Genomic DNA, 22,185 nt, shown 5'->3' with positions numbered 1-22,185 from the left:
GTCATGCATAATCTTTAAAATAATTGTTGCTAAAAATAAGTTCAATGAAAAAATGCAAATGTAAGTTTGATAAGCCATATTTTATATTCAGTTTTCCTATCTTAAATGCAATCGCTAATGGCTGTAAATCTTCAACAACAGTGGTTGTATTTGTGGTAATAAAAGAATGTGAAGGGATCAGAAGGGAATAAGATATATCAGGCTTTGGCTACACAGACATAGGGTTGCCCCCCTAATAGTTGACCAAGCATTAGTCAACCAGAAAGGTCATTAGTCGGCAAGATTTCATTGGTCGCTTAGTCACAGAAATTAACAAAACAAGCAAACGTGAAACTCTATTAAGAGCTGCGCCTTATCAAAATAAATCAAATCTTATATGACTGGACCATGTGGGAATTTAATTTGAAAGGTCGGGCAGGAAATCCAAAGTGTGGGATCATTTTGAGAAGGTGAAGGACGAACCCAAGGTGATATGTCGACTACAAACATGACGTATCATCTGAAACATGTCAGTAGCTACATGCCCATTTGCCACTTAGCACAATCATTACTGCTTTGCCCACAGTGTCATTAACAGGCGGCTCGCTCAGTGTGTGACGTGCACTTGTAGATAAAATATATTAATGAAGGTTCATTAGTACGGTTTTGTATTTCTCTGTAATGTAGCACAGTGTTAACAATGTTACTGATACTATTCTTTCTCACACCTTCAACTCAAACCATTGTGTTGCCCCGCTAGACTATTGGTCGACTAGAAAAATTCTTAGTCAGGGGCAGCCCTACACAGACAATGCTTGTCAGTAGGATCAATATAATGTTGGTTTTAGTCTTTTAATGGGGTTTGCTGACATTAAGAAAAACACTGAATATCACAAGACGTATCCTTGAATGAATATTAACAACCTTTAAAACCCACTGTGTTCCCTCAGAAATTAAAACAAGGCTTCGTGAATAGTTACGATATGTGGTTCTCACAGGACAGCGTCAGATAACGAAACCCGTCGCAGAGGAAAAGAGTTTAAATAACACGTAATGACAGCAGAACATTAATTGGCTGGCAGCAGATAACAGCCTCCTCTGAGAGTGAAAAAGTAACTTTGACTTCTGAGCTTCTTTGTTGGAACAGAAGACGATACCTCAAAGCTGCTTATTAAAAAACCCACTGTGACACACACACACTAACTCAAATAATATAAATCCACTCTTATGCAAGAGAGATGTGGGTATTTCTCCTCTTTTATATCAACACTCCAGGGGAACAAAAGAGCATAAAAGGAGATGGAGATAAAACGAGAGGCGTACTTTTTAATAATGTCCTACTTATTTGGTGGAGAGACTAAATGTGCAAATTCATCTGCAGAGTGTGTCGACTGTCACACAGCAAACACACAGTAATGAATAACTGTGGATACCAAACGTGTTTTTAATCGAGCCTGTGATTGTGGTGATTTTATCTTCCTGCTAATAGAAAAAAAAGAGAGAACAGAGAAGAGAGGGTGGAGAAGGTAGCGTTATCTTCTGGGCACTCACCTGACATCCACCTCCCCTCCGATGTGCATCACAAACGAGCCATCTGGCTGCTTCACTGACATTAGGAAATCTAACAGCTTCTCCCTGGAGAGGGTACACACAGGAGGAGAGAGGGGGGATTAGAGAGAAGAAGACGAGGGGAGATAATGGACAGAGAGAAGGAGATGAGGCGAGAGAAATAACAGAGGGGGGGGGGTGCACAGTGAGAGGAGCAGTCTAAGTACTGCAGATTTAATAAACAGTCAACACAGAAATTACGACTGTAAACAGTAGCATCAGTTACTCAGATATAAATGCAGAAAATAAGGAGTCGTGTAAACGCTACCTCTACATGCTCTTATAATTAACTACTGGTAAATAACACCAACAAGATGTGTCTGTAATATTCTCCTACAACTGTAATAGTGTCATAATAAAAATTAAATTATACTAAAAGAGATTAAAAAGCATCATTATACAGCCACTGATTAAAGCTTTGACATGTAAATATGATTATACCTACTTATACGTGCCATCAAACTGATTTAATATAAATGGAAATAAAAGGCCTTGCTTTATTGTTTTATTTATAACCTGAAGCCCTCGACACCATTCAGATTGCATGTGACTTCAATATAAAAACAATGTGATACTCTTGAGGTGATTTGTACGGTGGCTGGCAGAGAATTAGGGCCGTAGTATTCTTGCCACAAACAACGCAAATGCGACTGAATCATGGCTGCCATGCATGATCTGCGTTTGTTTGATGCGTCGGCCGCACATCTCAACGCGAGGTACTGTGACGCGTGCGCTCGTGCGAATGAACACCATGACCGTGAGATCAGACCAGATGGAGTCGCTGTCGGAGCAATGGCAGAAACTTTTGAAGGGAGGCTGACAGACCTGGTGCGGAACTACCCGCATCTCTATGATGTTTCCACGCCGTTATATAGTGACATAGTTCTTCTTCCTCATCAAGCATAACAAGGGCATCCATGTTTGTTTACAACACCCGGCATGCACTACCTGATTTATGGGTTATATTTCTGTTGTCTGCCCCAAGTGGAGGCAGCCAGTATTGTTTGTTTTTTTTAAAGATATTTTTGGGGGCATTTTTGGCCTTTAATTGACAGGACAGACAAGTGTGAAAGGAGGAGAGAGAGAGGGAGTGACATGCAGCACAGGGCCACAGGCCGGAGTCGAACCCGGGCCGCTGCGGCAACAGCCTTGTACATGGGGTGCCTGCTCTACCACTAAGCCACCGACGCCCCAAGGTCGCCAGTATTGTGTGATTTGGCTAGGTAGTGCTGCAGCAAGTATATACACAGACACGGCGCATTGTGTAAGCATACGTTCGATCAAGCGGCAAGTCTATACGGCCCTAAATCAATGTGTTCAAAATCTAATTTGTGGCCTCAATTTATGTAAATCATTCTCATGTTTTAATTAATGCGTGCACAAGAGGTAAGTGCATATACAGAGAGCCAGCACAGCGCACCCTGCCGTGCTGCCGCAGCCAACTCCACCATCAGGGGTCACAGCAGGCTAGTGACCAGCAGCAGTGCTTGGTTTAACCTGAGTAATGGCAGCAACAGAAAGTTTGCTAACCCGGTGGTGGGGAGTCGGAGCAGCCTGGGATCAGACAAACTTGACAAAGTTTTGCTGGCTAACAGCCCACTGTGAGCCCTAGCACTGGGGTTAACACTGGCTTATTTTGATTTGATACAGCTGCTAACTTACTGCATTCCATAAGAAGCAGCCGTGAAAGACTGGCAAGAAAGAATGGTCCTGAGGGAGTCTAAAGCCGGGTGAGTTTTAAGTGCAACTTTTCAAGGTGCTGTATCAAGTGTTTTCATCGTGTCAGTCTCCAACACAACTGCTGATCTGCACAAGAAACTGAGTGGAATAATTCATCAAAACGACATGTTCTATGTGTGCGTAAACACGAAAGGGTTCTGTGGTTATTTTACAACGATCCGATACTGGTCGCACAAAATGTTACCAGCAGATCTGTCATGCATTTTTGTGGCTTCACGGTTTGCAACCTCACTCCAGCTAAAGACTGCAGATGGAGCAGATACTCAATGCTCTCAGATGGCTGTAAAGAGTCACCAGAGTAAAGGAAAGGCCTTCAGTGTAGCAGTAAGGTGCAGCAGAGAGCACGAGTGATGATATTTACATGTACAGGAAAAGGAAAACTACCACAAACAGCCCAAACTAAATTGGAGCTGGACTCATTGTGCTGGCTCTCTGTATACACACTTATCTCATGCTCAGAAATGAATAGAAACATGGCCTCAATTTATTTATTTTTCCTCCCTATGGCCACTCCCAGGCACCGTACATTTATATACTGTAGTGCATCGTGTTACTCAGAGTTAGCCTTTTTGTGTACTGCCACCAAAGTGACTTGACTCTAGGCTGCATTTTGACATTGAAATATCTACAGAAGAAGCATTCAATCATCTACATATAAAGGAGTATTACGACAAAACAAAAGTCAGCTTTAACAGAATATTTTCTGTGTTCTTTAACATTATGTTTGGTGTTGTGTTAGAACAGTGAGGTAGCTGGGGCTGTGTGACCATCACCATACCTGTCTATAACATTATAGGCCTCTTCTGTGCCGATGATACAGAGGGCGTTGACAGCAGCATAGGTAGGTGCAAGGTGAGCATGTTGTGCTGGTCCACCGGCGAAACCGCCTGTTGGGCTCTGACAGCGAGCCAGAAACTGACACACACTGGAAGGAGAAGAAGATCAAAAAGTTATGACCACAAACTGTTTCATGTACTTACACAAGCAGACACTATAACAGCTGAATGTTACTGACATATCAGCCTACAAAAAGAGAATGAGCGAGTGTGTCCTGCATATTTGATCACAGGATGTGTGCTGATTATGTAACCTTAACCAACAGAGATATTTGGGTTGGAGACAGAAGCATTAACACTTGTCCACTGATAACTTCACATGGACAAACCACTTTTTCCACACATTAAAGGGGACCTGTTATGCTCATTTTCTGGTTCATATTTGTATTTTGAGTTTCTGTCTACATGTCTACATGCTTTAATGTTTAAAAAAACCAAACACTTTATTTTCCTCGTACTGTCTGTGCTGGAACACGTGTATTCACCCTCTGTCTGAGACGCTACGTTTTAGTTGTGTCAATCACATTTGCACACTGAGTCCAAAACTTTCGTCCGTCAGTAAAATTTTCTGAACGGGTTCAATTTTCTGAATTTTTCACATCTGTCAGAACCTTTTAGAGACGTCTGACCAAGAATCAGGGAAGAAAATGTGGCGGTGGGACACAGCCGCAACGAGACAGAGGAATGGGGTGCACCGAATCATTTCATAGCTCAGATAGCTCACTTTCAACAGGTCAGATATTAATATTCAGGTGGATGATGATGGCGAACCACACACAGAATGTGGAGACAGAGAGGGAGGACAGCTCCGCCCTTAATGCAGCTGTGGTGCGCGCCCCCCCCCCCCCCCCCCCCCAAAAAAAACAGACTCAGTGCAAAGGCCTTAAGTCCATATTTTTCATGTGTTTTGTTAAATCATTATCACATAAAAAACGTTACACACAGAAAGTCTGATGCATTTTATCGTTCTATTCATTCCAAAAATTTGCAATATGAGACAAAATGGAAACAGACATTTGCTCCCTTGCTCCTCCCCACTGGAGGAACCTCCCCGGTTGTCTCCACTCTCAGCTCATGTCTTGCATTTGGCACCGTTGCTAACTGAAAGGGCTGAGCTGTCCTCCCTCTTTATCGACACAATCGCTTTCTGTCTGTGTGCAGTCCTAATCCTTTAATACATCATCATGCACCTGAATGTTACTATGAGAAAGTTTCAGAGTCAGTGTATAAACATGAGTGACACATGTTTTTATTTTCAACTGTGTGTCAAAGCCCAGTCAGCTCTGATTCGTCAGCAATTTCAGGTCTCACTCTCAGTGTCTCTGCACCGTCACTGCAGCTGGGGAATGACTGTAACGGCGTATATCGGCACTTTCTATCCTGAAAAGTCACAAAACAAAACCAAAGCCATTACATATTCCAGCAGGAATACGATCCGAAATCTGTTTCCCTGATGTTAGCATGTAGCTACATGTAGCAGTGTAGGCTATGTAATGTAAACACCTGCAGTGACGTGCCTGAAGCAGATGACCATATGGAAACATTCACAACAGTCTGAAGCCTGAGGCTGTTGGTCACATGGATGACTTTTACATATGTTGACCTCAATATCTGGAACTTTGGCCTTGTTTAAATATGAACATCCAACACTGTAACTTTATATATACATGACAGGAAATAAGGGAAAGCATAATAGGTCCCCTTTAAACACCCAGTTTCTATTCACTAGTTAATCAGAGCTCTAATTCTGCATCTCAGATCTGCAAGACTTCATCAGGCTGTAAAGTGAGCACCGCTGGCTGAGCTCCCTCTCCCTGACGTGGCACCGAGCACGGACCATCTCAACCACAGTTCTCATTTCTTTCCAGTCCTGTGCACCGAGCTGCTTCCCTCATAAACGTCCTCCTCATCCTCCGCCATGGAGAGAAATCACAAAACTGTGAGCACGCCGCGAGCCAACTGAGTTGGAAGTGAAACCTACATTAACTCTGGCCGAACAGCGCGGTGTCAGTACTGACCTGAGAACAGTGTATGTTTCATGGGACGGCGAAAGCAAGCTGTTGTAGGTTGCATTGTTGAAAATCCTTGAACAGGGCCTGTGTGTTTGTGTGTGTGAGCACGAGGGTGTCACATTGGCGCTGGGCAGTGCCAGCCGGTGTGTTGGCACGCCTCGCAGTCATAATGAGAGTGTGGGTTGGCAGCCTGGCATCGCTGCTCGCCACGGGCTCTGCTGAGCGTTACTTTGGACTGGCAGTAATTTAATCAAATGACATTTTGGTGGCAATAAAAGCGACAGCGTTTGAAGTCACGGCTGCATAAACATGTCTAAAACAATACACCTGCTTGTTCTGCTCAATGCTGTCATTACACTAATCACAATTATCAGTCACAGTGATCGGAGGAAAACATTAATTTCTTCTTACACAAACACCATGGCGATAATTACTGTGGGTGTTCGATTACAGACATGAATTAAGATTAATTGGGGCAGTTATTTATGAAACAACAGGCAATAAATGATTTAACAGCACAACCCTGAATATCAATGACTCACTGGAGAAATAGTAGAAAATGGATCACCACTCATTATATGATCATTTTAGGGTTTATATTTTAGTATAAAATCTACCTCTCTATCTTCATCATGTTCATTATGATGTCTGCAGTAAATAACACAACCTGGAGCTCTTCTGTTTTGTACTGACATTAACAAAAATAGGAGGTCAGTGGTCAGGTCAGTGCTTTTTTTATAAAACAAAGTGATGGGTTATTAATTCAAATTTTTGCACAAATTTTGTATCTATGTTATGGTTTAGTTAACACAGATGTAGTTTGGTCATAGTTTGTGTTTGTCCTTTGACATCTTGGGACCATTTCAGGGTCCGACAGCTAAAGGATTTCCGACTTTTATAATGCCAATCAGAATGACAACTTTTGAGTGTAAGTCTGTGTCAGACTAAAAAAAAAAAAGATAACTAGCTGAAGAAAAATAAGAACTGGAACCCATTACTTGGGTACAGGAACAATTTTGTCCAAATGTTTTACTGAGACATAAGACATGACTTTTTTTGGTCTCATGGAGGGAACAAGGGAAGAAGAGAACTGAGAAATATGTGGTGTTTGTTCTCACACTTCCTCACTCTGAGTCTGCATGTGGGATTCCACTGTCTTGATTCCCATTCTGACGAGTTTTAAAAACTTCCTGCATAAAATACACCAAGCCTCGTCTGCACTGCCCTGTACCAGTTTCAGCCAGGCTGAAAAATCTTGCCTAAACAGTCAATTTTCCTTGAATGTGCATTTCCCCATGTTCTCCAGGGTACAGTAACAACAAGCTAGCAGACAGTGAATTCTCTTCTCTGAGCATCCCTGCTGTAAACGAAATATGAATGTTGTTGGTTCAACTATCCTGGTCTGTGTGGTGTTAATGTGAGAGGCGTTTTTAATTTCAAAGGGGAAAAAAATTGGATTATTATCATTAAATCATCCAATTATCCAGTTATTTGGAAATTTTAAAATGCAGAATCAGAAAAAAAATTAATTACTTTCCGATGTCTGAGCATTTATACGACTACTGAAACATTGATTTTAGACATTTTAATACACATTAAGGCCTTATTTTAGATTAATGAAATCAGTGCCTTTTAACCCTTTGAAATCAGGAGTGACATCACTTTTCTTGTGCTGCTTTCAGACCCCTTCCACAAGTATTTAAACCTTTGAACCCTGAACACATTGGTGCGATTTCTTAAAAAACATGGGGAAAACATTTGGTAAAAATAACGCCATAAATTACAAAGACTTAACAGATTCAGAAAATGATTTAAAAAATAAAACTAGGGAAAAAAATCTCAGGAAAATCTACATTACAATTTCTTTTTATTACATATTTAAAATTATGTTACAGAATTATTATAATTTTCTTTTTTCCCCAGGTCATTTTCTTGTTTGTTTTTAACTCTTTTTTTTTAATTATTTTTTTTGTACAAATTTTCTTGTTTTAATTTTCTCTTTTTACTAATTTCTCGCAAATTTTTGGGGTCATTTTTTCTTTTATTTTTCGTTGCCCTCTTCCCATGTTTTAGAAAGAAATTAAGCTAATTTGCTCAGGTTTCAAAGGGTTAAGACTTTTCAAGGATCTGCAGGAACCCCGAAGTTGGAAATAACTCCTGTCACTTTAACATTTTATCCCTCTTTTTGGAGCGTAAATATTGTGTCTTATAAGTCTATGTGCGTAGGGCAATTGTATTATGTTATTTGTCATATATATTTATATTGTATGACACAATAAACCAAAACTACAACTGCTCATGTTGCAGTTAGAGAGTGTGTGTGAAGCTGAAGTTAATTATCAACATTTTTTCATTTCATTGCAGCAGCATTATTTGCTCTACTCCAGTAATTATGAGAATTATGCAATGGCAATAAATAATAAAAAGTCTTTGGCAATGTCTCGCTGTAGCAGCCTAGTTGTGAGAGTGAGAGTGAGAGTGAGAGTGTGTGTGTGTGTGTGACTCACTCTGAGGCGACCGTAGCGGGAATGTGCTCCTCTAGTAGCTCCAGACTGTGAAGAATCCAGAAGCAAAGCCACGGTCTGCTAGCATCCAGACACTACCCGCACGCACACACACACACACACCCACACCCACACACATACACACACATCACATGATCAGATGGGCATCAGATGACCAATTATAGCAGTAAATGAGATAGTGAGATCAGTCAGTCAGAGACAGAGACGAGAGTAAACAGAAGCAGCAGAGAGCGAGCCTGCAGGAGGGGAACCATAGCGCTGAGAGATGATGGTGTTTGTGATAAAAACAACACACTGATGGGCTGTTTCTTTATTACATAATATTGTGACTCAGCTTCTAATTTCCATCAGCAGATCTCTGCAACATTGCTGCAGTGTTTGAAGTGGACATATAGATACTGAGCAGTGTGACAGCAGAGTAACACACTGGCTGTCAATCAAACACTGTCATGAGGGCTGAGTGGACGACACACGCCTTCATCTCTCTTTTCTGGTGAAACGAGAGAACAGTTAACACACAAAAACAGAGGTGACCTTCCCCTGAGCAGACGAGAATATGTTTTGCAAAGTGAATACAGTGGTATTTCTATTTAAAGCAGAGGCAGCTAGTGTTACTGTCCTTCTGTCCTGGCTACGACTGACACACTGGAACTAATGCAGCCGCTGAGTGAACGGACCGGTATGATAATGTTATTAGTCAGACTCATCTTTAACTTTGTTTATTGTGCGTTTTATCTCGTTTTTTGACAAATGAATCAAACTGAAATTACGAGTTCAGGGAGGTGAAGAGACAGTCTGTAACCATAACTGTACAAAGCGTACAAAAAGAGCAATAATTAAGCAATATCACACGAGAGGGAGTGATGTTGTACTGTGATATCGTCACGGCTGTGACAATCACAGCCGACTCTGCCTTTTGATCTGACAGTATGTTGCTTTTCTCCAAGTCATTGAGCTCCGCTGAATGTTGTACTCCAATATCATCACAGTTTTACTGTCTCTCGACCAATCAGATTGCAGGGCCGGAACTGTTGTATAACACTTAATAACTAGTCAAAAAGCACCCAGATGGCGATGGGGGAGGGAGACAAAGCGACAACAGAAAGAAATGGAAATGATTTAAGAGGTGCTGGATAATGTATATGGTATTATTATGTTTTTTTTAAACATGATATTGATATTTCATTTTTAAATATCATGGTTATCATCAATACTGCTATACTGCAACATGCCTAGTTGCAATATTTAGTTAACACTTTGACACCTGGAGTGACATCACTTTGCTTGTGCTGCTTTCAAACGCCTTTCGCACATATTTAAACCTTTGAACGCTGAGCAAGATGGTGTGATTTTTTAAAAAAAAATCATGGGCAAAAAGGCAATAAGCAACTTGGTGAGAAATGACAAAATGCAACAGTAAATTAATTAATTAATTAATTAAGAAATGAAGAACAAAAATAAGGAAAGCAAGAAAAATCTAGGGGAAAACTATATTTATAATCATTATTATTAATATTATATTTTAAAATCGTGTTACAGAATTGTTGTAATTTTTAAGTAGTCTTTCCAGGTCATTTGCTTGTTTGTTTTTAACTTTCTTTCTTTCTCGTCTTTTTTTTTTAAAAATTTTCTCTCTTTACCAATTTTTGAGTCATCTCTTCTTTTGTTGCCTTCTTCCCATGTTTTTAATAGAAATCAAGCCAATTTGCTCAGGTTTCAAAGGATTAAAGGGGCCAGTAAGATCATTGATGTTGAACTGTCTGATCCGTCTCATACCTTCCGTAAGAGTGAAATTTTTAAGGCTTAAGATATTCAGTGTCCTCTTCATCCTCTGTATGGAGAATATGAGCTGTTGACCTCCACAGGCCAGGTCTAACAGGCTGAACAATCAGTCCCTCCAGGATTTCATGATGTTGGGATCACAACCGTTAACGCAAATGTATTCAATCCCTGTGAATTCAGCACGACCTTGCAATTTTGTCCAGTCATTGCAACTTTACTGCATATTTGACCATTTAAACAGTTAAAATCTGTATTTCATTGTAGAGATGCGTGCAGCGAACTGATTTACTCAGCCCCTCTCTCTCTGTTTATCATGAGACTGCTGCTGTAGGACCACTGCTCTGGCCTGATGGCCACTTCACTGGATAACTTTGTAATGTTATTTATATGTGGTATAAAAAAATGTGTATATGCTGGTTTTTCCCCTTATTTATTTATCAAAAGTATCTCTGGTACAATATTTGGGTAAACATATACATATACATATTCTTGGTTTATCTTTATCATGAATAATGAAGTTAGGGTTGAAAATTATCATTTTTAGTCCAAAATCTACCAACCATTCAATAGGTTACCAGTGTGTTTTTGACTGGTGACTGATGCAAATCCAGCAGCCAGAAGTTGGCTGGTGGCTGGTGCTAATTTCCAACCCTGTGTTGGCTGCCTGCTGGACGTGTGATACTGTACCTCATAAGCATCTGATAAGTGACGTAAGCCCTTCTTGAGATATAGGTAGTGCTGTTCCCGCAACAATGTCGGCCTGGACACCAAACACAGGACAGAAGGATCAGGTTGAAACAGGCAGCAGCATGAAACAGACAAGAAAATGTCAAAAGAGACAGAACAGTTAAAAAGGAGACGCTCAATTCAGTCCCTTTGGAGAAATGCTATTCATGGACACTCTTGTTTTTGCCATTTTAAACATCATGTGTAACCTCATAGCTATTACACAAAATGAAAAATGGTTTGTGTTTCCATCAGATGTCCACCAGGTGATCACTCTGCGTGCTTCACACTTTCATAAGCAACACACTTAATACTTTTAAAAATTAAAACTATGTCACAAAATCTGAGACTAACTGAAATCTTTTCTTCACATAAGGCACTGCTATCAGCTTGTTTATTTATTTATTAACCTATATATGTTTTGAGGTATCTTGGCTCCTCTGCAGCCTCATTAGTGTCTCCTTTGTGTTTCTCTTCCTAATTTATTATTCACTTCCTATCAGCAGGAGAGTTTCATGGTCTGTCCTCATTTAGAACAGGAAAGAAAAAGGAACATCTGGCAAACAAACACAGGAGTTTGAACTGGTTTACTACTTTCAGGTGCCAATTGTAATAAATGTGCTGTTTTGTGCCTTTGCATAAAGGTCTGTTTCGGGATGAGAGCTGCAAACTAGCTTGAGCTAATAATGCTTTGGTATGTAGCATTAGTCCATGATATACTCAGTACTTGTCTCTCTAAAAAATGAACATGACATTTAAAAAAAAAAACTAGGCCCCAGACGAGTATAAATACGTAGAAAAAAACTAAACAAATATTCAAATATGAAAGCTATGCACTCTATAAACCATGACTGTGCTTTGTGTGCATTGATGTAGTGTGTGTCAGCCAACAGTGAAGTTTCCTCGTATCCCTGAGCAGAGTGACAAAGTAGTATTTATATATGAGCACATAAAAACATAAAACCCTCTGAGCCTCAGTCACACACTGTTCCCCTCCATCCTTTGAATGTCAGCGTGCTCCACAGGAACTTTCATCTGCATCTGTAGCTCCTCACACACACACACACACACACACACACACACAAGTGTCTGACAGTGTGTGTGTCAGTGAGTCAAAGACAGCTGACCCTCCCCTCCTTCCTCTCCACCCACCCAATCCGATTCCCCGCCTGCGGTCTCTACGACCATTGTGATTACACTCTACCTACACAGGGTTAGTCACAGACCGCTGCCCAAGGTTTCATCGCAGTTATTCTGCAACACAACAACAATCTGGAGGGAGACGAGGACGAGCGCTAAGCAGCTAAAAGCCAGCCCGCCCACCTCAGTGACGCTCGTCAGACAAGGCTTCCACTCGGCTGTTCAGAAGTAGAGGGCAGACGTAACTACAGACGAGCGTGGACATAAATGAAACCGATAATTTCACGTTGAGCAGAACTTACATTTAAAAAATAAAGAGCAGTAAACACTTCTTCACTCTTAAACTGCCACTCAAACTGTATGTTTGTTTTAGGCCATGTTGGTTTCAGTGGCATATTTGGACGATTATATGACTTTCATGTAAGACTGCAATTACCTTCCCAGAGTCCAGGCCAAACACATGATCACTACCAAACGCACGACCTCCACTGATGAACACGGTTAATTTTCTTGTACTACATCTCCCCATTGACTGCAGCGCCGGTGACATTGAGGTCCGCGCAGTTGTCATAGAAATGAGATGAGTCACCCTATTAAGAGGAGACTGATGACAGCTGATAGCAGGAGCAAAGTATGTGGGCTGATCAACACGTCGTTTAGATAACAGCCATCATACATCAGCGTCTCCGCGGGCAAACAGCAGGTGTCGGTGATCAAAAACAGCCGCAGCCAATGAGCAGTGTTCCTGGAAATGTCTCGTAATAGCAGTGAAATGAATTCAGCATTATGAGTGTGATGAATAGATGCTCCTCATCACTACGGCTACACATTATCTGAGCAATTTGTTACCGTGGGTTTGAAAATGCATGTTTTTCCACACTCAGTATATACTATATAAAGGCTTTTATGATCTATTGAAGTGAGGTCAGGACGAATTAGGGCACTGATTTTATACATAATTACTGTACTAAAATCTGACGAGACAGAGTCACACCTGAAGCACAAAGCAAGGCTACTTCATTTTCCATTTCATATACCAACATGAGGCAGTTACACCTCCCTTAAAAGAGTACACCACAGATTTAATATTTCACTTCTCTCTCATAGCTGGACTCACACTGATTTATGCTCAATATTTGGGATATGAAATATTTTGCCAGTCATTTAACCCTTTGAAACCTGGAGCAACATCACTTTTCTTGTGCTGCTTTCAGAAACCTTTAACAAGTATTTAAACCTTTGAACCCTGAGCGAATTGGTGCAATTTCTTTCAAAAATATGGGAATAAAGGACAACGTAAAATATCCCACAAATTAAAAAAACAAAAAGAAAAGAGTCTAGTGAAAAACTACCTTAACTATATTACAATTATTTTTATTACATATTTAAAATTATAGTACAGAATTCTTATAATTCTAAGCACTTTTTCCAGGTCATTTACTTTTTTTTATTTTTTTTTTTAAAAATAGTTGTCCTGTTTATTTTCTCTTTTTTACTACTTCGATAAGAAATTTCCCACAGATTGCAAAAATAAATAGATTCAGATTTTTTTTTTTTAAACTAGGGGAAAAGGAAAAAAGGTACCGAAAAACAATATTTCTATTTTTTTTTTTATATATTTTAAAATTATGTTACAGAATTTTGTATAATATTTAAGAATTTTTTTCTGATCATTTTCTTGTTTGTTTATTTTTTAACTTACTTTCTTTTCTTTTTTTGTTTTTACTTGTTTTCTTGCTCCTAATTTTCTCTTTTTACTAATTTCTTGCAATTTTTTTGGGTCATTTCTTCTTTTGTTGCTTACTGCCTTCTTCCGTGCTTTGACAGAAATCCCACCAATTTGCTCAGGTTTCAAAGGGTTAAAGAATAACTACGGTTTAGATATTCCTAGAGATGTTCCGATGCCATTTTCTCGTTCCCGATACCGATCCTGATACTTTAACTTGGGCAATGGCTGATATTGATTACCGATCTGATATAATTGCATGAAAAAATAATAATGATAACAGCTGTATAGTACTAACCCTGTATTGATGTGGCATAGCTCAAGATAAACCCTTTGTAAAACATTAATACATGCAAGAAATGGATGACTTAAAACTTTCTTTTTTTATCCGGTATATAATATTGCCACATTACCTGGAGGATTATTAATGTGCACCTCCTCCTGTACTGCCTTAATATGCACATTCAGCACATCCAATGCATCAAAACATTGTTTTCTAGTTGGAGCCGCGCCTCGTTTTCAAACTGTATGGTTTGACTAAAATGAACAGTGACAGCAATATAGTCCACGATGAGCAGCGCTAAAATCAACCTGCGTAGTTGTCCCTCCATTGTGACATTAGAAAGTGTCACATTTATCTTGCAAGTGTACTCTTCTTCAACGTTTTGTTTACTTCCTGGATTTTTCCCACATGGAAATTCTGACCAATCAAGAGCAGCTTTCTCACACAAGGCATTTTATCTGGTCCGCTTGTAAATGCTGCCGTGAGAACACGAACCAACTCTAGGCAGTTATGCAACTTTGTATCAATTTAGCACTTGATTCAGACCAAAGCAAGACAACTCTAGGTCTGAAAGCACCCTCAGTCTCCCCTCGATTATTTTGCATGCATATCAGATTTTTGTTTAACACTGTGACATCTGACCAAAGTCAGGGAAGTTGAATAATGTCTGTAGGGCAGAGCTTTTCCTGGAAGAGACTTTCCTGTCAGATGTTGGGTGAATGTTGGTTAGCGGCATTAAGCAGTGTGTAACATCCTCACAACCACTGATGTGAAAACAGCTCAGACCTAATGGAGCAGCACTGCGACAGAGAGTTTTCACTATGACAGTGTAGCTTGGTTTTAGAAAATGCTGTGTAAAGGCGAAGTGGTACAATAAGAAAAGAAACATATAAGTCAGAGACAAACTCTCCAAACCCAACCACTGTCTGTGCTCCCATTTGCTGGAAAACTTGTTATTTCAGAAACAGCTGTAGCAGTACACGGCGTCTCTTTGGATACTCACTGTGGTAGGCTGTGTATTTGCTTGTAAACATTGATGACTTCTTCAATGCTGCGCTCCACTTTTTTCTGGTTGAAAAGGACAGGAAAGAAAAGAAAAGGGTAGAAAAGAGAAGAGCGTAAACAGTGATTATGAAGGTCACTGTGAGCTAAAGACAACCAACAGCAAAATCAGCCTTTCATCAGCTGGTTGTTTTCATCAGTCAAATGCAGAGCAGAGGTTCGGTTTGCTTACAGAGCTACAGACTTAAAGATAGAAGCATCACATATGTTGCATTGTGCTGATTCTAAATTGCAGTAGTTACATTTTTGACCTGGCATGACTTTTATAATTTCTCTGTGATAGATAAGTGACACTTATAATTAAATTTTTTTGCCACAAAATAAACAAATGATGACAAAAGAGTGGAGGTGTAGTATGATTTAGTGTAAAGAAGTCGATCTGTAATGGGATAAATCAAAAATATGACTTGGTGACAGGGTTTCTAAATGACCTTAAACTTATCTTTGGCAGTTTCTTGGTACCTATCAGCTGATGGATGCAAATTATCTGCTGAGCTCACCATGATATTTTACAAAATGTCACTGCTGAGGAACATGAACTGTCTCCTATGAATGAAAAAAGTAAGCAATCAAATACTATGTGCCAGCTGGTAATATCATGAAAGCAAATCGATCAGCCAGGCTCTAAATTGGGTAACTTCTGGTTACGGGCCCCTGGCTGGAGAGGGCCAACACAAGTGTGTAAAAATACTTCGCTACAAATTGTCCTGCATTCAAAATCTTACTTAAAGCCCAGTTTGTAGGACTTAGGGGCATTTAGGGACAAGAAATCTTCTCCCTGTACTGTTATGTTGTTGTGGTGCAGAGGCTTATGCACTTCTAAGACCTTGAGAGCGATGCTGGACAGGGGTTTAGGACCTCTGGTAGGTTCAACCTTGGTCTCAGGCGATGAGCCAGACAAAAGTCAGCACACTGGCCCTCTAAGCTTGGGCGTTGAGCCTGGCATTAACAACACTACCCCATAAAAAAACCCCCACACTATTACAGAAACAGCAATGAGCAAAAATACTGAGCTCTTTGAATCCCATAAGGGATGAAGAGGAGTGTGTAAGGGGCAGGACATTGTCTCTAATATTCGTAACCATGTTTTCATTAGTTTATAATCACCTGAAAATAAGAAACATTGTGTTATTGTCACCTTAGAATGAGCTTTGTACACCTACATACGGAGTGGGTCCTGTTCCTCAGAGTCTGCCATGTAGCCACCAAACACTGGCTTTATACATTGCCTTTTGCAAATTGCGTTGGCCTCCATAGTTTTCTACATGCTTAGCACATTGGAGGAGTTTCAGTTCTGCAACCTGACCACCAGATGCCACTAAATCCTACACACTAGACCTTTACGATAAAGTAGTAAATAAGTATTAGCAGCATTAAAATATACTACAAACAAGTAGCCTACAAACAGTAAATGTCCTCTTTATGCAGAATTGCCCACATCAGAATAATACATATGTCACTATAATAAGAAGTAAAGCATTTTTTGCCCATAACTTGAATGTTGCAGCTGGCAAGGGTGGAGCTCATTTGATATATTTTACATACTGCTGGGTGGGTGGTTTGATCCATAATAATACATCATAAATTAGTTGATTTATATTTTGTATCAATAATCTAATTCTGCAAAGTAACTACTAACTGATGTTGTTAAATAAATATAGAGGAGTGAAAAGTAAAATATTGGCTTCCACAAGGCAGTGGAGCAGAAATATGAAGTAGCATGTAATAGAAATACTGAAGTTAAGTACAAGTACCTCAAAATTGTACAGTAAAGTACAGATAAGAACACTACTTCTACTACTTTTACTATTTATCATTACTTGTGTATTTCTGACTTGACTCTACAAATGGCAAATAAAGTTATCTGATCTTATCGTACTTGAGCAAAGATAGTTAGTAGTTAGACTCTATTACTAGGAAAGGGGGTCATTTCTCTTTTAGGTATCTCTTACTTTAAGGGGAACTACATCCTTATTCAAAATGCATACATTGTATTCCTAAGGTTGAAGACAGTCCAAATATGTTAATAAAAAGGACTATCTCTCCTCCAGATCCAAAGACAAGAGTGCTGAAACTCAAATTTAAGATTTCATAGGGTATAAAGTCTGGAGCTGCTCCATGGACAATGAATTGAAAAGGTGCTATAGGTTAGTGGTTCCCAACTGGTTGGTTGTGGTCCAAAAGTGGGTCGTGGGTCCATTGTGATTGGACTGCAAGTGACTCGCCAACATGTCAAGTTTGTAAAAAACATTATTTTAGAGTACAGTGAATTTCTGCCACAGAGCTTTTACTTTGAAGTGCTGTCTCCTGCTGTAGAGTGAGTGAATAACTGCCAGCTACTCAACAGAGACAGCAAACTAGCTCAGTGACATGGCCAAACGCAAGTATGACGCTGATGTATTAAACTGTCTGGACTTTGATCAAGGGGTGGGAATCACCAGAGGCTCCACGTACGATATTATCGTGATACTTAAATCACGACACAATATTACTGTGATTTTAAATATGTTGGTTTATGCTGAGTTTTGCAATAAATATATTACCATATATTGCCTTTTTTTTCAACTGCAAATTTATGCCCCCAAAGAAAAGCTTTGTCAACGTCTGTTTTATTATCCGGTAAGATTACGCTTGCAGTCTGTTCATCTCACTTCAGCCATTCAATTGCAGCAGCAAAATGTTCTTAGTCAACTGAATAAGCAATTGTTTATATTATTCTGTTATTCTTCTGCTGTATTGATTATTTCCCCCACCCCTACTTTGAACTAATGACTGGAGAAATTGGACCCCATGGTTGGACCAGTTGGGAACCACTGCTATAGATGACACTGAGAGCACCCAGAGGAATATTCCCTGTATATGGGAACATTTTCTGTCTCAGGACTGTACAGTAGAATAAAGATCATTTGGGTATTGAAAAAAAGACCCATCCTGATGACACCATCCTGATGGTACACAAAATCAGGTTCCCATTCATTGTCTATGGAGCAGCTCCAGACTTTATACTTGATGACATCACAAGTTTCTGATTCCTGTCTTTGAGAGAGAGTAGCTCATGTCCACAAATACTGATTAAACTTTACTAAACCACAAAAACATCATGTCAGAATTTCCCAATTTAAGTGTTCTTCCCCTTTAATTGCTGCATCCTTGAATTAATAAACCACACTAACTCAAATCCAGACCATAATAAGTCTATTAGATGTGGAGTTTTCCTCTCAGTCTGGTCAACAGTCTCACAGTAAATTGACATGTGTTGTACTCAGGCTTAACTGTTTAAGTTACTTAGCTAAAGGCTAACTTAATTCATAATCTCATTAAGGTACAAGGCTAGCTACCTAAAAGCTCAACTTTGCTAACCAGCTAGCTAATTACTTCTGATCAGTTTCCGGTCGTTCTGCTAATCTACAGATTGATTCATGGTGATAGAAACAAAGTGTGTGAGAGTTCAATCTCTGTCACACTTCTCCGCACGCGCCTCCATCCTGAGCAGAGAGGCTGTCACTCAATCTCAGCATCGGCATTAGCATTAGCCACATTACCTAACGGAGCTAATCTGTGCCGCCACTCACCTGCTCCACCGAAGTCACAGTCTCCACACCGTCATCCACGAACATTTCCGCGGGGTGGCATTCATCGAAGCACCGCAGAGGCGTCGGTACACCGTCCATGGTGCTGGTGGCAACAGGACCCGTAAGCTGCAGGGGAGCGGGGAGTGAAGCGATGCTGTTAGTTTGTTTTGATAGTTTAGTTTCTCTGGACTCCGCTCACTTCCTGCTGAGGTTGGAGTGGGCGGAAACTGCGCGCACTCCTGCTACGGCGTCTCCAAGGGAACAAACTTTAGTCATTCACAGTGCAATAAAAGGCACACAAACACTCAGAGCCTCTGGTAAAAGTGTTTGACGTGAGTTTTATGACAAATTATGAATAAACGAGTAAGTAAATGTCTGTGTTATAGTTTTATGTCATTCCCACTCTCTCATTGGTGTTATGTCACTGACGTCGAAAGAAGCAATACCACCGCGCGCGTTATTTCTACCGTTGATGCGTCAAGTCGCCTACAAACAAAATGGTGCACTACCGGAAGTGGTGTGACCTAGCCTTCAAAATAAACGCTCAAAATGAAAAAAAAAATCACATTTCTACATGATTTTTTTTAATTTCCATACAGCCTTTATGGACAGTAATGACAAAAGTGACACAAAGTTAGACACCCCTGTAGTTAGCATGTTTTTAAAGCTTTTTTTATTTGCATTTCTTTTTTATTGGGGGTTTTCAGAGTAAAACACACAAGTTGAACGATAAGTATTTTATAAGTGCAGAAGACATCAAAAAACAACAATTATATAAAATAGAAATTAAACAAACCCATGTTTTACAGGTGAATTATCACACACGTATAGGGAAAAAGCAGTAGCTGCAGTATTTTAATTTTTTGGAAATTCAGTTCTTAGAGAACAGAAAAAATGTATTGAGACAAGTTGAATAAGACAAAATAAAAAGGGAAGAATGCAGTGGGGAAAAAAGAATAAGCTGGAAAAAAAAGTATTTCAAATGTGTCAATAGTGCTTTTGTGAATGGTGTTTAATCCAGGCTAGTTTGTGGAAAGGATTAACAACATTATTGAAGTGGTCGATAAAGGGTGGCCAGATCTGGTAGAATTTGTCTTCACATCCTCTCAATGAGAATTTTTCTCCAACATCTTTCAAAGGGCAGGCAGAGTGTGTTGGAGCTGTGCCTGCTTTCAGTCCAGTAATACCAGTCTGTGTGATAGAAGGGTTACAAACGTTATCATGTTTTATTGAAAGGTGGTTTACACAAGGTCAGATCCCTTGACTCCAAACACAGCTGTGACACAGCTGTACACACAGCTGGATTACCAACCAGGCAAAGCAGGAAACTTTTCAGTTGGCTGAGATCTTAAGAGGTCCTGTAGCTTCAGATTCAATTACTTAATCACAAATTTGATTGTAAATAAATGTTAAAAATGCAAACCTGTCAGATGAGAAACAGGAAATGACACCACTGAAGTTTTGAACACTATATTTGTCATTGTCACACTGTTAGCATATCTTATGAGTTGATTTTTGAGATGTGGTTTGATTTAATAACAAATGCACACAACTAAGATTAGGGTGTAGGTGGGAGTGTTGGCTGGGGAATCCTATTGGCTGCCAGCTGAGGTACAGCTATTATACCATCTGACTGTGGAGACAGTGTAGTTAGGACAGTAAGGAAATGTTACTGGATGTGATGGGCTTTTCAAATAACCAGTGAAGCATGTTGTACATGTTTGTCATTAGCCTTTCTAGTCTTGAGGTCCCATGTTGCAGAGGGGCCCTGAGTTAAAATCTGGTTTTAATATGTCATGCTTGCATTGTGCATTTTACTTAACAAATATCCCACTACTAGTTTGATCAGTTTGAAGCAAAGTACAGATACTTTAATAAACATTACATAAAAAGTGGATGATATGTAACCTGCAATAAGCAGATGTAATAAGAATATGCTGTGAGCTTTATAAACTATCACACATATAAGAAATCTTATTCTTTTAAATGTCCCCAGGGTGCGCTCAGAGCTTGGTAAAACTGCTTTCTCCAAAGCTCTAAAGTGTTGCTACCTTAGAAGCACTCCTGTCCTTGAACATTATAAAGGTCTTTTTAAAACTGCCTTGAAGGAAACATGTTGCTGCTTCATAAAGTCCTTGACCTATTCTGTATGGTGGATTGTGTATGGACATCATTGGTTTAGCCTGTAAACCCCTTTTCTTCTTACATTTTTCTCTTGTGTTGCTTAACATATTGTGTCTGTTGTATGTGACTTAGCTTTTTATTTTTTATTTTTTTACTGTTGTAACTGCCTGTGCCGCTGTCTTTACGAGGGCTCCCTGGAAGAAGAGATCTTGTATATCGATGGGACCTTCTTGGCTAAATAAAATAGAATCAGATTAAATAAGATTCAATTCAGTTCAATTCAATTCAATTCAACTGAACACAGACAGTAACCTATTTACAGGTAGACTCTCTTCTTATGTATATATACATATATATATATATATATATATATATATATCACAATTTCATTGTATTTGGGAGTTGTGAAAGTAAAGTAGTATAAAGTCTTTTAAACTGATAATAGGAAGACAAGTACAACAATTGATAGTCTTAACCCCCTTAATTTTATCCTATTTTATTTCAATTGATTTCATTTTATTATTTTTATTTAATTTAATTTCATTTTATTATGTTTACATGTTATTTCATTTCATCATTTTTATTTTTATTTATTATGTGTACATGTTATTTTATTTCATTTCATTATTTTATTTTATTAATTTTATTTATTTCATTTCATTTTATTGTTTTTAATTTATTTTTTCTAATTTCATTTTATTTTGTTATTTTATTTTATTTTAGTTTATGTCTTCATTTTTTAATTTATTTTTTATTTCATTTTTACTTTATTTATTTCATTTTGTTTTATTAAATTTTTCCTCTGTTATCTAATATATTTTCAATACAGTTAAAAACACGCCCTTTGTGATAATATGTCATGGTTGTATCACAAGATGTTTATATTTATTTTATTTACTACTGTAACTTCTTTGCACTGACCTGTTTTTATAATGAATGTGATTTTTGCCAGAGGTGTTTTCGTTCTCATAAAAAAATCCTTTAAAATAAGTCCTCTGCAGCTTTTATGTTGGAAAGCAGCACCGGAAGTCTTATTTCCTCATTGAGTCCTACCTGACTATGCTCCACCG

The 22,185-nt window shown here is 39.1% G+C and overlaps 1 protein-coding gene across 2 annotated transcripts in view; it reads right to left on the bottom strand.

The window, feature by feature from the left end:
- fntb (farnesyltransferase, CAAX box, beta) overlaps positions 1-19,229 on the bottom strand; it is a 33,583-nt gene extending 14,354 nt beyond the window's left edge. Inside the window, exons 1-6 of one of the 2 annotated variants that reach the window (XM_050057613.1) lie at positions 18,992-19,229; positions 15,361-15,425; positions 11,170-11,242; positions 8,683-8,774; positions 4,106-4,252; positions 1,531-1,614 (exon numbers count right to left, since the gene is read on the bottom strand). In XM_050057613.1, the coding sequence (XP_049913570.1) occupies positions 1,531-1,614; positions 4,106-4,252; positions 8,683-8,774; positions 11,170-11,242; positions 15,361-15,425; positions 18,992-19,090 (560 nt within the window). In that variant the 5' untranslated portion in view covers positions 19,091-19,229. The remainder of the gene's footprint in view (positions 1-1,530; positions 1,615-4,105; positions 4,253-8,682; positions 8,775-11,169; positions 11,243-15,360; positions 15,426-18,991) is intronic. The other variant, XM_050057612.1, reaches the window with a different exon arrangement.
- Between the last annotated feature and the right edge of the window lie 2,956 nt (positions 19,230-22,185).

Source organism: Epinephelus moara, chromosome 12, assembly GCF_006386435.1.
Source record: "Epinephelus moara isolate mb chromosome 12, YSFRI_EMoa_1.0, whole genome shotgun sequence".
NCBI classification, from domain to species: domain Eukaryota; kingdom Metazoa; phylum Chordata; class Actinopteri; order Perciformes; family Serranidae; genus Epinephelus; species Epinephelus moara.
This window is presented reverse-complemented; position numbering and strand designations above follow the sequence as displayed.